This window comes from Phaseolus vulgaris, chromosome 2 (genome assembly GCF_000499845.2).
Source record: "Phaseolus vulgaris cultivar G19833 chromosome 2, P. vulgaris v2.0, whole genome shotgun sequence".
In the NCBI taxonomy this organism is placed as follows: domain Eukaryota; kingdom Viridiplantae; phylum Streptophyta; class Magnoliopsida; order Fabales; family Fabaceae; genus Phaseolus; species Phaseolus vulgaris.
The window spans coordinates 47,682,378-47,699,929 of record NC_023758.2 but is presented as its reverse complement, the minus strand read 5'-3'; the positions used below and the strand labels follow the sequence as shown (position 1 = coordinate 47,699,929).

The 17,552-nt window shown below is 34.1% G+C and overlaps 2 protein-coding genes across 5 annotated transcripts; both read left to right on the top strand.

The window, feature by feature from the left end:
* Positions 1–1,288: 1,288 nt before the first annotated feature.
* On the top strand, positions 1,289–6,486 carry LOC137812838 (NADP-dependent malic enzyme). Of its 3 annotated transcripts, none has more exons than XM_068615064.1 (20): positions 1,289–1,422; positions 1,685–2,007; positions 2,467–2,587; positions 2,683–2,757; positions 3,089–3,240; positions 3,324–3,429; positions 3,528–3,593; positions 3,698–3,793; positions 3,895–3,966; positions 4,064–4,147; positions 4,225–4,323; positions 4,694–4,741; positions 4,828–4,881; positions 4,996–5,094; positions 5,172–5,261; positions 5,359–5,436; positions 5,557–5,631; positions 5,725–5,815; positions 5,982–6,110; positions 6,190–6,486. In XM_068615064.1, exons 1-20 carry the CDS (start codon positions 1,393–1,395, stop codon positions 6,276–6,278), a joined length of 1,977 nt encoding a protein of 658 aa, XP_068471165.1. In that variant the 5' UTR covers positions 1,289–1,392; the 3' UTR covers positions 6,279–6,486. The 3 variants fall into 3 exon arrangements, with proteins under 3 accessions (XP_068471165.1, XP_068471164.1, XP_068471166.1); XM_068615065.1 differs by having other exon boundaries at positions 1,346–1,422; positions 1,682–2,007; XM_068615063.1 differs by having other exon boundaries at positions 1,298–1,422; positions 4,828–5,094.
* A 9,847-nt stretch (positions 6,487–16,333) lies between these two features.
* LOC137809829 (agamous-like MADS-box protein AGL29) lies at positions 16,334–17,119 on the top strand. 2 transcript variants are annotated; one of them, XM_068610900.1, is made up of 2 exons: positions 16,334–16,503; positions 16,624–17,119. In XM_068610900.1, exons 1-2 carry the CDS (start codon positions 16,425–16,427, stop codon positions 16,971–16,973), a joined length of 429 nt encoding a protein of 142 aa, XP_068467001.1. In that variant the 5' UTR covers positions 16,334–16,424; the 3' UTR covers positions 16,974–17,119. The 2 variants fall into 2 exon arrangements, with proteins under 2 accessions (XP_068467001.1, XP_068467000.1); XM_068610899.1 differs by having other exon boundaries at positions 16,334–17,119.
* The last annotated feature ends 433 nt before the right edge of the window (positions 17,120–17,552 follow it).

Below are 17,552 nucleotides of genomic sequence, written 5' to 3'. Positions count from 1 at the left end.
ATTGTAGTATTCTAAAAAATATGGGGTGTGAGAAGAAACTATGGAGGTGAAGGGATACTTTTTTTTTTCCTAAACATATTTTTGTTTTTTTTCGAATCACAATCTTATGGCTGCTTTTAACAATGCATAATAAGAATAAAGTTTATAGGTGCATTTAACAATTACCATAATAAGAATTATGTTTATAGGTGCTTTTGGGCTTCACAACCTGAAATCAATAAAGAAACAATGTCAATCATTGTTAGGTCAAAATGTGAAATCACTTATTATAGTTTTTTTTTCACCGTTACTATTATGAATCTTAATTAAACTTAAAAATAATAATTAAAAGTAGCATCAAAACGAGTAACAAATTATTGATTGGAATGAAATAGGACTCAAATGGTTAATAAGGAGTTATCTGCAAGGAAAAATTGAAACAAAAGAATTTCTAAATTAAGTTATTCCATAAAATTAATCATTAATAAAGATAATGAATAATTGATACCTATTTAATAAGTATGTAAAAAATGTCATACAATTTATAAGTTTTAAATTTTTTAATGATATTTATATAGTCATTTTCGAAAGTCTTATAAGATATATATTTATTAATTATTGTAATATCAATTTTTATATTGATTATTTTTAGTATTTTACACCAATTATTAAATTATTCTAAATGTCACTGGTATAAACAAAGTGATATTGAAGGCGGGAAGACAAAAATAACAATTACGTGTTATTATTAATGACAAAATCAAATGACAAAATACTTAAATAAAAAATTTTAAACACTTAATAGAATTTTTTTTTAATAGAACTCAATTCAAAATATTTAAATTTATAAAGTAATTAAAATTTAATTAAACCTATACAAAACTAAAAAATTGTTTATACGAATCATTTTAAAAGCCAAGAAACTATTTGAAGTTATCTCTATATTCTCCTTAAAGAAAAAGTTCTCTCTATATTCTAAAAAAGAAACACCAATGTGTATTTTTTTTATACAATGCACAAAAGAATATCCTAACTTTGCGTGTGATGATGAATATCCTAGGTTAATAGTTTCTTCAGGATAAACAACGCACAGCACGTGTTTAACAGCGGTCGTTTCCTTCTAATTTGGACACCTTTCTCCAACCATATTACAAACCATAACTATAATATAACTAACAATGTGTACTTTGAAATAAATGATTTTGTAGCAAAGTAGAAAATTATTGCTTTAACAATTTTCTTAACATTGTCTAATCTCCCTTTATCCAACAAGAATACGTGACATAAGACAAAAAGTATTCCTCAAGCTAATTCATACCTCACAGTGCCACCTATATAACGTTGTCATCTACAAATTCTATCTAGTATCGCCCAACAGAGACAAAGCCTTTATCTTTTCTCTCTATCCCTCGTATGATTTCGTTGAACATAGCCAGTTTAATGGTAATTAACGATTCTCACCCAGAGATAGTTCGTTTTTTTACTTGTTTTTGGTTAAAGTTTGAAAATTTCCAACATGGTCTACATAAGTTAACCATCTGCAAAACTTAGTAAAATAACAACGATTAAGCACAGAAGACGAGACTTGGCAGGGTTTTTCAAATAGAAAATGACAGATAACACATCATGCACCCCACTTGCACACTCTTCCCTTGACTTCTCTTCATAATTGTTGTGTATTTGACATTTAACTTCTGTGAAGTAGGGACACGGGTGCTCAAAATATTTTGGATTTTCTGGCTGCTGTGGCGGTGATAAGAGGAAAATATCAGAGAAAGTTGTATTGCGTGTAAACTCACAGGTTAGTCAAAATAATAATATCCACAGCACCGGTGAAGAAGAAGAGGGAGAAGAGAAGAAAGTGATTGGAAGGAATATGGAGAGCACACTGAAGTCATTGAGAGATGGAGAGTCAGTGTTGGACCTCAGCCCCAGATCCACCGTCAGCGGCGGCGTTGAGGATGTCTACGGCGAGGATCGCGCCACCGAGGACCAACTTGTCACCCCATGGACTTTCTCAGTTGCCAGGTCCTACTCACATTACATGCACTTTCTCACTCGTTTTACTTCTTCATTAGTTCAATCACATGTGGTGTATATGCTCATGCTTTAATATTGTATTTCTAAGTTGAGTTGGATGTAGTTTCTTTTGCATCTTTTCATGGAATTTTGTGCATTTTAGTTAGCTGATAGCTTTGTTTTTTTTGTGCCATTACTACTGGGTTGATTTTAGTAACCTCTTTATTTCTATGTACTGTTATTACAGAAAAATTTACATGGTAAACCATTTAAAATTCATGTTAGAATGGTTTTTAAGATAATTAATGTAACATCGAGAATTTGTTGTATATTGTAAGTTGTGATTAGATAGTTGTATAAAAATCCTTTCCTTTATGAGTGCATGCATTTACTATTTACTCTTTTAGTAGATAGAAATACCTCTCTGATTTGATTTAGAGTTTCTGTTACAATTTGTGCTACTTGCAGTGGTTACTCTCTGCTAAGGGATCCACAGTACAACAAAGGGCTAGCTTTCACTGAGAAAGAGAGGGATGCACACTATTTGCGTGGGCTTCTACCTCCCACTGTCAGCAATCAGTCACTTCAGGTTCGTGCCTTCTGATAGGAGTTTTATGTAAAATCTATGAGAGTATTATTTTCCTCCCCCTCTTTGGTCTCATTATTTCTTTGTACTCTCTATAGGAGAAGAAGCTGATGCACAACATCAGGCAATATCAGGTTCCCTTGCAAAAGTACGTGGCCATGATGGACCTTCAGGCAAGAATTTCAAGTCATTATAAATAGACTAAACTGCATGAGATTTGTTCTTGTTTAGGTTCCATTGTTCATGGTGTTTTTGTTCATATTAAGTTTCCTGCTGAAAAGATGGTAGTATATCATTGCAATATTTGATAGTAATTTCTTTCTTTCATGGTCTGTTTTCTTCTCTTAGTAGTGCTTTGAACTATATCCCTGCAAATAATCAAGGCCCTTGAATTTTGTAAGAACATAGAAAATATATCATTTTAATGAGAACTGATATATTTTATATAAAATGAGGATATGAAAGCTGTGAAGTAACTAACCAGCATTTTGTTCTTGTATACAGGAGAGGAATGAAAGGCTGTTTTACAAACTTCTCATTGATAATGTCGAGGAATTGCTCCCAGTTGTATATACTCCTACTGTTGGTGAGGCTTGCCAGAAATATGGGAGCATATTCAGGCGACCTCAGGGTCTTTACATTAGTTTGAAAGAAAAGTATAATTCTTTATTTTCCTGCATTAGTATGAAACTTTCAGCCACATTTGGTGCAGTGTAGTAAAGTTGTTGACTATTTGCAGGGGTAAAATCCTTGAGGTTTTGAAAAACTGGCCTGAGAGGAGTATTCAAGTTATTGTTGTAACTGATGGTGAGAGAATTTTGGGACTTGGAGATCTTGGATGTCAGGTACATATGCAGGGGAATTGAACTTCTTAATTTACACAGAAAATATAGACATGTGAAAGTAGATGAACACATAACTAATTACTTTGGTTGTTCTTCAGGGGATGGGGATTCCTGTTGGTAAATTGGCTTTGTACACGGCACTAGGAGGAGTTCGTCCTTCAGCTGTAAGCATTTTCCATTTATTGTTGCATGTTACATATGATGTTTGTGTTTGGTCCTCTTCATTTCTTCCTCTGTTTCTTACATTTGATTTTATTTTTGTGGTCAGTGTTTGCCTGTCACTATCGATGTGGGGACAAATAATGAGAAATTACTGAACGATGAATTTTACATTGGGCTTAGGCAAAATAGGGCAACTGGGCAGGTTTGTATAAGATATATGTCTTGCTAAGAATTGTTTTATCATATTATTGTACAGTTAATAACTTGTTTTGATCTGAGGCAACTTTAATGGTTTCATTTTAGGAATATTATGAACTTCTGCATGAGTTCATGACTGCTGTGAAGCAAAACTACGGAGAAAAAGTTCTTGTACAGGTCGGTACAAATTTTCCATGCATGGTTTATAGGGCTTCTAAACCTATTTTCTTCAATTATTATGCCTCATTCTTTCTATTTCAAATGATTTTTGCAGTTTGAAGACTTTGCAAATCACAATGCTTTTGAGTTGCTTGCTAAGTATGGTACAACTCATCTTGTTTTCAATGACGATATACAGGTACTTTGTCTCTCAAAATCAGGCATCTATTTCTTGAATATTGCTATTATGTTCTAATTATTAATGTGTTATTTTAGGGGACTGCATCTGTTGTTCTAGCTGGTGTTGTAGCAGCCCTGAAGCTCATTGGTGGTACCTTGCCTGAGCACACATTCCTCTTTCTTGGTGCTGGAGAAGTAAGACCATTTTCTGTTTTGCCCCTTTTTTCTGACGTTATTGTTGAAGATCTCACATTGATTAGAGATAAGGACATTTCTTAGTATAGAAGTAAGTGCAAATCTCACCTTATAAGTCGATTTTATGAACTTGAATTAGGCTTAAAGTCCACTTCTTAACAGTTATTTATGTTTCTTTCCATGCCGTCAAAGTGGAGAGAAACAACTAAAGTAGTAAAGCAGTATCCAGCATTACACATTTTATGTCATTTAATTTTTCATCATCTAAATTTCATCTTTATTCTGAGGGTGACAATACAAGGCATCAATTGCCCATCGTTTTGTTACTCAACAAATCAGTTTGTCTAATTCATTGTTTGTTCATTTTCAGGCAGGAACCGGTATAGCAGAGCTAATAGCTCTTGAGATGTCAAAGCAGGTGAATCAACCGTTTATTCAGGAACACTTGTTTTTTGAGTTCATTTTAAATCACAATTGGTGACGTTCTATTTGTTTCTCTGCCAGACTAAGACACCTATAGAAGAGAGTCGCAAGAAGATATGGCTTGTAGACTCAAAGGTAGTAGAGAGCTTGACAAGTTTCTGCAGGAAAATCTTCTCTGCTGATTCATTTTTTTTATTAAATTTTAGTTTTGTTCAGTTTTTTCTAAAGCATTTTTTCATTGTGTTGCAGGGTTTAATTGTTAGTTCCCGGAAGAATTCACTTCAACACTTCAAGAAGCCTTGGGCTCATGAACATGAGCCAGTCAACAGTCTCCTAGAGGCCGTCAAGGTGTTTGATATGTTTGCTTATGGCCTTCAATAGGTTGCCTTAGATATGCCCTTCTCCTTAATTACTGCATATTTCAGGTTATCAAACCTACAGTTTTGATTGGATCATCGGGCGTGGGAAAAACATTTACAAAGGAAGTGGTTGAGGCTATGACTTCAAACAATGATGTAAAACCTAATCTCACTCTTGTTGTGGATGAGTATTTGTGTGAGTATTTAGATATATAATTTTACATAAGAACTGCATTGCCATGCTCCCTTGCAGAAACCTCTCATTTTGGCTCTCTCCAATCCTACCTCACAGTCTGAGTGTACTGCTGAAGAGGCTTATCAGTGGAGTGAGGTAAAGAGACTGATAATCACATCTTTCTCTAGTCTGGTTAATATTCTTTGATGCAAATTATGCTCAACACTCGTACATTTTTGCAAGAATATTAATTTATCTGCTTGTTTTCCAAAAAAGGGTCGTACAATTTTCGCTAGTGGGAGTCCATTTGATCCTGTTGAATACAAGGGCAAGGTTTATGCTTCTGGCCAGGTCTAAAAGTCTTCTCCAAATTCATTGTTGTTTCTATATTTTCGTTTGTTAAACAGCAGAACATCGTGTCTGATGCTTTCCTTGTTAACTCAGGCAAACAATGCTTACATTTTCCCAGGCTTTGGTTTGGGTTTAGTAATCTCAGGAGCTATTCGAGTACATGATGATATGCTTCTAGCAGCTTGTAAGTGAATGTGACAAATTTAGCAAGATAAATCCAATATTTTATCAAATATTGCAATCTATTAGCATGTAATAAGCAGTGCTTACACATAAACAATGCTTTTGGATGATGTAAAATTGAGAATGGAATAATGAACTCATTGACATTCTTCTTGTGAATTGTGCAGCTGAAGCCTTGGCTAAACAAGTTAGCGAGGAGAACTACAAAAATGGTTTGATTTACCCACCATTCTCTAATATCAGAAAAATCTCAGCCAATATAGCAGCAAATGTTGCTGCCAAGGCCTACGAACTGGGTGTGTGCTCATTCTCTTGACTCTTTCATCCTCATCTATTTCCTTGTAAACTAAACAACTGTTTCTACTGTTTTTGTAGGCTTGGCCACTCGTCTTCCTCGACCACAGAATCTTGTGGAGTATGCTGAGAGTTGCATGTATACCCCTGTATACCGCAACTATAGGTGAATGATGACAACTTCTATGGACTCTTGCCTTTTGGCTCTAACAAGAATGTGTTTTGTGTATGACGTTTTCTTGTGCTTCATGCATATTCAAGAACAAACAATTTCATGCATGAGCTAGTGTTTTTTCTACTATGTAATCGAGCTTGGCTTGTTTCAATCCTATTGTACCATGTACTACCTTTATATAATCACTGCTCTACCTACTCAAATGACTTTTAATAAGTTAGCATATATCAAATATGTAGTTGATTTTATATAATTATATAAACACTTTAGTTGAATAAAATTAAAATAAGCTTCTGCAATTTATATAGTTCTGCAAAGTCCATATTCTATCAAATCTATTCCTTGCTCTATCATGTGGCAATTGACATGTGCTAATTTACTTCAATCAATTAAATGGGACTAACTGCGGATTTATTCTAATGTAGAAACCAACTTGGAAACTCTACTTAATTATTACTATACGGCAAATGAAAGATGTTCTTCCTTTTAATGTCAGATCACATGAATTCATTGAAAGCCTTGTTGTGATGTTTATAACAATTTTATAAAAAAGATATAAAACCAAATAGGAATCATAAAATAAAAGTAATATTGATGCTGAATTGGAATGAAATCAAAGTTATAAATCTAAGTTACTAGATGAATAAATAAGTAACAAGTAACCCATCTTCAGCTACCCCCCATCCATTATATAATCTTGCTCTCTCCTTCTCTCCCCTACTCATGGCCTCACCTTAAGGCCTATCAGAAAAGCACAGTGATGATTTCTTAAGTCCACAATCTAGTTTTTTAGTGGTTTGATATGATAAATCAAACAAGAATCAGTGCCTGTAACTTCCTTCTACTCTCTCTCTCTCTATATCTTATCACAACTTGTAAATGCCCTTTGGTCTTGATTGCTTTTCATTGAAATACGCTGATATTAATCTAAACATAATCTTGTCACATGAAAGTTTTTTTAGCCTGTATTTTTCATTGAAAAGCAGGAAGAATGTTGGTTCATGGTTTGATAAAGTATTTGCATATGCTTATTCTGTATTCAAGAATCAAGATCCAAATTTGAAAGTTGACCCTCATATTGAAAATATTTACCTCATCTACAGCCAAAGTGCCATACTATTCTTGCTTGGTATGTTTTAGGCAAGCTACATCAAGTATTTTGAGGCAAAAGTTGCTCAATGGTGATTTCACTCACAAAAAACTGGAATTGCATCTCATTGCAGCATGTTGCTGATCAATATGATATGAAACTTTCTATGGCTTTCATTAACAGAATACACAGATTCCTTCTCTCTTTTTTCCTTTCACCCACAACCACACTTTCACTCAACACATTACTCACCCTCAATTTTCTCCTACCTCTCAAAACACCAACATTCTCCTATTTTTTCAATTTTTACTGCAACAATCACATGCACCTCACATGTTACTTTTCTTTACTTTATCACAAATCAAAACCCAGATAACACAAGCACCTTCAGCATTATTTCTTGCATTCAACACTAGCAGACCTCGCATCAAGCACACAAATAGTCAGAGATATTAACAAGAAATCATTTATAATTTAAAAGTATAATCTTGTAAAAAGTGTTTTTCCACTCCCTAATACTTTAGTACTTGAGCTGACCATATCCATGTCAGTTAAATCCATCAAATTCATTTGAGAAAAGGTTAATCTAACATACTCCATATTATCAGTGAAGAAATTGAAAAATAAAGAACATAACTTGTACCGTCTACTGCATAAGAAAGAAAAAGAGCCTTCAAAAGCTTCAACAAAAGAATAGTTTTTTACTTTTGCATCACTCCTAGGAACCTGAAATTTTTTTATTCATTTAGCTTTATAATGAATACTGAATTTTAGTATGAAGAAATATGAACAAACACACACATATAATTTGTTTGGTAGAAAGCAAATAAAGAAAACGAGAGAAAAGAATGTGAATTGTTTGAAAGGATAAAGAGATATGTAAAAAACTCTTTTTAACTCACATTTGTACAGAAAGTATTGTTGTTACGTGACTGATAAAAAGCTGACAAAAAATACTGATAAATTGTTTTTGCCAGATAACACATATTTGCATAGAAACTATTATTCTCTTCATTGATTATCAAAACAAACAAAATTGATTAGACAATTTTTGTTTTTTAATGTATTTATTAAATTCTTCACGCGTATTAACCACTTTTCCCTTTCCTCTCGTATTAATTTATTTATGACAATAATAATAATAATAATAATAATAAAATAATAATAATAATACCAGTAAATATTATAATTATAATTAATAGAAAATCGTATTAATAAGGGACAAAATAATACATTAATAATAAAATAAAAATATTAGTTAAAAATAATATCAATACTAAACCAATATATAATTTTTTCATCTCATTAAACACTACAAGAAAATGATGGAATATAAATCAATTTTAGAGACAAAAAATAATTATATGTTATAGTGACTAAATTAAAGATTAAAATAATTTTTGGTTTCTAAATTAGTTTTTACTATTGTTAAACAGTTTCTAAATTGGTATCTAATTAGCTATTAAGATTTTAACTACCAATTATTTAGATTCTAAAATTGGTAGCAAAAATATTGGTAGCTAATTAGATACTAATTTAGAAACTATTTAACAATAATATAAACTAATTTAGGAACTAATTTTTTTTTCTTTAAAATTAGTTTATATTTAATGATTTTCTTGTAGTGTAAATTAAATTTATTATTTTTAATTGAAAATTAGCTTTTAGTTGTGTATTTATTATGTTTTTCAATAATACAAGCAAGTTTAATTGAAAATTTCGATTCCACTATTTTATCAAATCTACTTAAAATATCAAGGCTTAAAATTTTTTTAAATGTATGATTTTCAACTACTTTTTTAAAAATGTTTGAAATTTAAATAATACTTTAATATTATATTTTTAAAAAATCATTTTAAAATATCGTATATATATACATTCTTATAAAAAATAAGTGTTATATGTATATATATATACGATTTATTAAATGTAATAACTACCTTATCAAAAATATGTAATAAATATCGATAAATTATATTTATTTATTTATTAATTAATTACTCAAAAATATATTTTATGAAAAATAATAATTGTGAAGAGGTTCAAGCGCCCCCAAAGCGATCGCAAGATTCGCTAGGTTAGGGTTTGACCGGTTTCTCCACCGTCGCAACCGCCCTCCCTCACAGCATCGCTAGGGTTTTTGTTTCTATCTCTCTGCGAAGCCTGGTTCCTCCAACGCCAAGCCAGCAGTCGCCGCCGCGGTGCAGCAGCAGTCGCAGGTAAAGGCGACAACGAAGCAAGTACTGTGAGAAAGACGACGACGAACCCCAATAGCAGCAGGTCCAGGTTACGTAAATTAACGAAACCGAAACCCTATTGAAGATTTGGGGGTTTTAGGGTTTCCTACTAAAGGTTTTAAAATGGCGGAGGGCTCTGCGGGTTTCCTCATTCCATGGACTTGTTTGATGGATCGAAAAGTTTGTCCTGATAATAAAGTATATTCTATGACCGGTCAAAGGAAGACTTTTGCTCAGGCTTTGGGAAATACATGTGACATTCCTTTGTCCCAACTACCTACCCCTTGTATTAAGGGTGACATGATTGCTGTCCAAATTGATGAGGCAGATTACTTGGCTGGTCTTGAGGATTGCAAAACCCATCTCCATGGTCGGGTTATTCTATCTAAGGGGGATAAACCTCTCACACACCTGGATTTAACTAAAAAGTTGCAGCCGGTGTGGAAAGCTCTTGGACCATGGAAAGCAATTCCTCTTGGAAAGGGTTTCTATGAGTTTGAGTTCGCTTCTATAGAAGACATGCGATGGGCCCTCGGGATGGGTTCCCTGAAGTTATCTCCTGGTTTATTGAGACTGTTTGCCTGGACAAAAGACTTTGTCCCATCTACCATGAGGAGTACCAAAGCTCAGACCTGGGTTAGAATTTACCATTTGCCTTTGGAGTATTGGAAACCAAGGACAATATTTTCCATCGTCAGAGGCCTTGGTACTCCTTTGTCTTTGGATGAGCATACTATGAGAAAGAATAGGGCTATGTTTGCTAGAGTGCTGGTGGATATTGATCTGTTGTCCCCCCTTCCTGATCAGCTCTTGGTTGAACGTCCAGACTTTGCTTTTGTAGCTGGTGTGGAATATGAATGGCTCCCTCCATTTTGCTCTCATTGTAAGATGATTGGGCACGAGCTTGCTCAGTGCCGAGTGATCCATGACCAGGGTCGTGTTCCTGGGCCTCTACATAAACCTTCTCAGAAGACACCTTCTGATGAACAGGAACAAGGGAGGACCACGATTCCAACCCAACGTAAAGAATATCGGAAAAAAAATCTGCAGACGAAGCTCTTAGAAGGTCCCATGGATAATTTGAGAGTTGATGCTACTAGTGGGGTTAATGTAGGGTCACCCCTGGGGCACCTTGCTGATAAAACAGATGGAGGAGAGGATGATTTTGCAGATATGCCTCCTCTTGAGGATGCTTCAGATCATGATAGGTCCTCACCCAAGCAGGGGTTGTCCTCTCCCACTTTGGATTCACTTGTTGTTATTCAAGCTAAGGACTCAGAGTCACACTCAACGATTCTTATTGATGATCATCATGTGGAGGCCTCTGCTCCTGTGATTGTACCATCTCCATTGCGTACTACCTCTCCTCGGAGGGCTAAATCACATGCAGATACTAATCCTAATGTGGAGGTCTCTGCTATTGTGACTGTACCATCTCAGTCGCCTCATACCTCCCCTCGGAAGGCTAAATATATTGGGGATGTTAAAGCAATATCGTTGGTCCTTCAAAATCACTTTTCCTCTCTTGATGGTTTGGAAACTACAGATGTGGGAGGTAATTCTCATATTGGAGCATCAACTATTCCGCCTACCATTGTTGGAATTAATTCTGATCATATTGAAAATCAGGTTGTTTCAAAATTTTGGGTTGACTCTACTGAGATGGAGGAGGATGATAGTGATAATGGGGAAGAAACAGTTCGCACTAAAAGAAAACCAGGGAGACCACCTAAGGGGACTGGTAAATCCAGGAAAATTGCTAAGGCAGTTCTCTCTACAACGTCGCAATGAAGGTCTCTTCTTTTTTTTTGGAATGTCAGAGGATTGGGAAACCACAAAACTGTGGAGATGTTGCTTAGTTTACTTAACCTACATAAACCTCTCCTGGTTTTTCTTGCTGAACCCATGATGCCGTACACTACTGCTTTTGACGTCCTTTTCAAATTTGTCAATATGCATTTGGTGGCTACGTCTCCTATTGTTAATAAAGTTGCTAAGCTTTGGTGTTTGTCGGTTCCTAATCTTGTCCAAAATTTCTTGGTTAATGATCAATTTATCTCTGTAACTTGTCTTTGGCAGGATAAAAGTTTTAGCTTTGCAGGTGTTTATGGTGCTAACACATACTTGTCTAGACGATTTTTGTGGAGGGATCTTAGTTTCTTCACAGGGCCTTGGTGTATTCTGGGAGATTTTAATGTTGTGCTCTCGGCGGATGACTTGTATGCCTTTTACTAGATCTTGTTATACTTGGTGTAACGGAAGGAGAGGGTTGCATAGAATTCACAGAAGACTGGATAGGGCTTTATGTAATGGAGTGTGTCTGGATGAATGGGATTCTTGTACTTATCAAGTTCTTGTTAAAAATTGTTCTGATCATTCCCCTATTCTTGCTAGTCTTGCTAGTAATTCTTTGCGGAAGGTTAGCAATTTTCGTTTCTTTTCTATGTGGCTTCAGGACACTTCGTGTATGAAGCTTATTCATGATTCTTGGGCTAATAAGGTTGTTGGTTGTCCTATGTTTATCTTGCAACATAAGTTAAAAAGGTTGAAACTTGAGCTCCGGGACTGGAATAAAAATTCTTTTGGTAATGTTCACAATGCAGTTCTTCTTAAGCAGGGTATCCTCCTTGGTATTCAAAAAAACTTAGAGACTGCTAGTTTGTCTGATAGTGATGGGCTTCTTTGTCAAGAAAAGATTGCTAAGGAGGAGTTTGATCATGCTCTTCACTGTCAATATTTGTTTTGGAAAGAAAGGGCTAAGATGTTATGGTTCAAGGATGGAGATCGAAATACAGCTTTTTTCCATGCTGTGGTCAAAAGGAGAAATAATTCTAGTGGGATTCATCGTCTACGGATTGATAATGAGGTTACGGAGGATTCTAAAATCATTGAGGATCATATTTTGGACTTTTATAAAAATCTTTATGCTGAGTCTATTTCTAATGTTCTGAATGCTGATAATATGGAAGATTTTATTGGTACTTATATTCCTCCGATGGTTTCCTCTGAGGAAAATATGATGTTGATTAAATGTCCTGATTTTTCTGAAATCAAGAATGCGGTTTTTCATCTTAACGGTAATAGTGCTCCTGGTCCTGATGGTTTTGGTGGTGTTTTCTATCATTCTTGCTGGGAAATTATTGGGACAGATGTTTGTAATGCTGTTCAACAAATTTTTAAACAAAATTGGGTTCTCCCTGGAATGAACAGTAATGTGGTATCTCTTATTCCTAAGATTCAGGGTGTTGATTCCATTAAAGATTACAGGCCAATTGCTGTTGCTAATTTCAAATTTAAAATTATTTCCAAGATACTGGCGGATAGGCTTGCTCTTGTGGCTGCTAGAATCATTTCTCCTAATCAATATGGGTTTGTGCAGGGTAGACAGATTCAGGATTGCATTGGTATTGCTTCTGAGGCTATTAATATGCTTTCTAAAAAGGTTAGAGGAGGTAATGTGGCTTACAAAGTTGATATTCATAAAGCTTTTGACACTCTGAGTTGGAAGTTCTTATTATTAGTTTTGAAACGCTTTGGTTTTCACCCCTCGTTTGTCAGTTGGATTAGTACAATTCTCCGTTCAGCTATGCTTTCTATCAGAATAAGTGGTAGTTTGGTGGGTTTTTTTCCCTGCAGTCGAGGTGTAAGACAAGGTGATCCATTGTCTCCTTTACTTTTTTGTCTTGCAGAGGAAGTTCTTAGTAGAGGTATTTCTAAACTTGTGAATGATAAGAAGATTTTAAATATGGCTAGTCCGAAAGGTTATCTCACTCCCTCTCATATTTTGTATGCTAATGACATTTTTATTTTCTGTAGGGGGGATATTAAGTCTCTTCGAAATTTGAGTACTTTTCTTAAAACATATGGTGATTTTTCTGGTCAATATATTAATAACTCTAAAAGTAGTTTCTTCACCATGGATAATTCTCCAAGATTTGTCACCAAAATTCAAAATATTCTTTCTTGTAGTCATGGTTGTTTGCCTTTCAATTATTTAGGAGTGCATATCTTTGTTGGTGCTCCAAAGTGTCGATTTCTTCAACCTTTGGCTGATAAAGTCAAATTGAAGCTAGCATCTTGGAAAGGTAAATCTCTTAGCATGATGGGTCGGATCCAGCTGGTCAATACAGTGATTACTGGATTTCTAGCTTATAGTTTTAATATGTATAAATGGCCAGTTTCTCTTATTAAGCAAGTTGAGCAGTGGTGCCGGAATTTTATTTGGACTGGTGATATTATGAAAAAAGGTATCGCTACTGTTAATTGGGCGAAAATTTGTTCACCTCTTGAGGATGGAGGCTTGAATATTATTAATCTTCATCATGAAAATAATTCATATCTTCTTAAGCTTGCTTGGAACTTCGCTTATAGCAACAAACCTTGGTCTTTACTCTTGAAAGCCAGAGTTCTTAAATCAAAATACGAGTTTAGAATGGTTTATAGATCCTCCTCTCTTTGGCTTGGAATTAAACAATTTTATTCTATCATACTTGATTATACTTCTTGGACTGTTGGTACATGTTCTTTTATTAATTTCTGGAATGATAAATGGTGTTCTACTACTTCTTTAGCAAATATTGCAGGGTTATCTGATGGGGCTAACATTCCGGATACAGTCTCTCAATTTTGGTCAGGTTATGATTGGAATATTCCTTTATCTTTACAGCAGATGCCGCATTTTTTTAATCATATCATGGTTAGAGAGGAACAAGATATTCCTAATTGGATTCTAGATGAGTCTGGTCGTTTCACTCTTAAATCGGCTAGGACTTTTTTCTTGGAACCAGGAGTTCCAGGTGGTTGGGGTAAGTTCATTTGGTCTTCATCTATTCCACCTTCCAAAACTTTAGTACTCTGGAAAATTTTTCATGGAAGACTTCCTACAGATCTGCATATTCAGAATAAGGGTTTGCATATATGTTCTATGTGTACGCTTTGTGAAAAGCATGAAGAATCTATTCAACATCTATTTTTTGAATGTTCTAATGCATTACATATTTGGAGTTGGGTTCGACAAATTTTTCTTACTTCTCATTTCTCTAATAAGGATGATCTTCTTTCTTTTATTAAGAGTGATGGTAGTCCTTTGGTTAAATTGATTAAACTTGCTGTGACAACCTTTTCTATATGGATGATATGGCGTATGAGGAATTATGCTAGATTTCAGGATAAGATTGAGGTTTCTAAGGCTATTTCGGTAATTAAAGATTTAACTCGTCTAGTGGGAAATTCGTCTAAAGCTTCAATGAAGAATGATATGTTGGATTTCAACGTGATTAAGTTTTTTGGTATTAAGACTCGTAGTGGGAAAGTTCTTCATCCTCTTCCAGTTAGATGGGAATTTCCTTCACCAGGCTGGGTTAAAATTAACACTGATGGGGCTGCTAGGGGGTATCCTGGTCTTGCTACTTGTGGAGGTATTTTTCGTGGGAGTATGGGAGAATTTATTGGTGCTTTTTCAGGGTTTCTTGAAGTTCAAACTGCTTTGGTTGCTGAGTTTTATGGAGTTATACATGCTATGGAGGAAGCTCAAAAGATGGGACTTACTAATGTTTGGCTTGAATGTGATTCTGTCTTGGTTTGTGCTGCGTTTACTGCTAGGACTACTGTTCCGTGGATGCTTCGTAATCGATGGAATACTTGTCTTAATTTCTGTAGGACAATCAGGTTTAGGGTTACTCATATTTTTCGTGAGGGAAATGCATGTGCTGATAAGTTGGCTAATTTAGGGTTCATTCATAGACAATCATTTCATTGGTATAATAGACTTCCATCTAGTATGTTCTTAGAATTCTTTATGAATAGGTATAGTCTACTTATGTATCGTTTTTGTTAACATGTGGGTTTTGGTCTAGTCCCCCCATATTTTTGTATTTTCTTTCTTTTTCCTTTTTTTAATAATACTTTTTCATGTGATGACAGATGATTGTTGTTACTTGAGATGTCAGCCTAGCTGAGATGTCAAGTTGCATAGTGATGCCTAACATGAAAATTTTCATTAAAAAAATTAAGAATTTTGTTAAATATTTAGTTGAATTTAGAAAAATATATATATATATATATATATATATATATATATATATAAATGCCATATTTGCCCCAAAAAATATTAATGACACATTAAATTATCATTTATTGCATTTCTTTATTTTAATATATATTATAATTAGTAACTATAACATTTAATGATACCATTACATATAATTAATATTTTATTTAATACTTGTGTCATTGACTTCATCTGATTAATATCACTCTTAAATTCAAAGGTACCTCTTACTTACTAAATGTGTTACCTTTTACAAAATGAAAGACAATACACAATAGATATATATTTTAGCAACCTTCTTCTTTTCATCTCATATTTTTGTAATTATATTATTGGTCCGAAATATATATCTAATAATTTTCGTAAGAATGTATATATACGATATTTTTTCATCTACACCGTCTTTGTAACAACTCAAATAAATATTTGAGAAAACAACGTTAATAAATAAAAGAATTATTGGTATTTCCTGCAATAATATATATCTAACGAATATAGAAGTTGTATTTTTGTTTTAAAAAAATTGAAAGATGGCTACATATTTAAAATTAAATTAAAAAATGTGAAGAGATGAAGCCAAAACTATTGATAGCACCAATTTAATAAATTAAAACATTTCCAATACGCGTACAAAAAAAAAGTTAGGAACTGTAATTTCAATATTAGAAAGATGTGTAACATTTTGAGGGAGTATATAAAGAAAGAAGTGTGGGGAAATGAATCATCACAGAAACCCTTCTCTTTCAGCGATCTTGTTCTGGAATCATGGGTCGTCGTAGGATTGAAATTGCAGAGGTGAAGAATCCCAACACCAAGCTAGTAACGTTTTCCAAGCGCCGCACAGGTTTGTTCAAAAAAGCAAACGAATTGTCTGTTTTGTGCGGTGCAGAAGTTGCTATTGTTATGTTCTCTCCTGGGCAAAAGCCTTACTCTTATGCGCATCCAAGTGTTGACGTTGTTGCAGACAAATATCTTCGGAGGAAGCGCAGGTCAAATGTTGTCGGAGCAAATGTACGAGAAAATAACGCATCGAATGAAGTTGGTGAGAGGCTATGTCAGGAGTTATCTGCTGTTGAAGTTCTTACAGAGGAGGAACACAAGAAGGCTACGGAACTTGAAATGCGAGAGAAAGAACAAGAAGCTTCACAATTCTCCCAAAACAAAGAATTGTTGCAGAGTTCACCAGCCCTTCAGCGTATGGTGAAAGATTATGTGGATGCCATGGAGGTCTCAGAGTGTATGTTGCTTCTCGCAAAAGAAGCTGTAATTGGAGTACCAAATCGACCAATTACCAAAAGGAGAAGAAGGAATTGATACTCAATACCATCCAAATTATCTTGCATCTAGGTTTGGTTAATCGTTGTTTTTCCCAATTCTCTTATGAAAGAGTGTTTGTTGAGAAAATAATTTTTCTTGTATATCAAAAATTAACAAATAAACTCTCTTTAATTATTGTGTTAGTGTTAAGGATCAATTAGTTTTAATTAAGTTTATGGATTGCAATCCTTTTAACACTACAAGAAAATTACTAAATAAAAACTAATTTTAGAGATAAAAAATAATTAGTTGTTATATTGACTAAATTAGATACTATTTTAAAGATTTGGTTTTGGATTTACGCAAAGTCTAGTTGTGATCCCTTTCTTTCCTCAAATTAGATTCTGAATCCTTTGGACAGTATGAAAATGATCCGTTAATATTTTTTTTTGCATTCTGGTAGGCGGTTCTAGCTAGGAGAATGGTAATGTTATTTATATATAAGGGTTAAGTGGTTCCCATTTATTGATTTTTTATTGCTGATAAAAAAAATACTATTTTAGAGATTAAAAAAATTATTAATTTTTAAATTAGTTTATATTATTGATAAAAAGTTTTTAAATTGGTATTTAATTA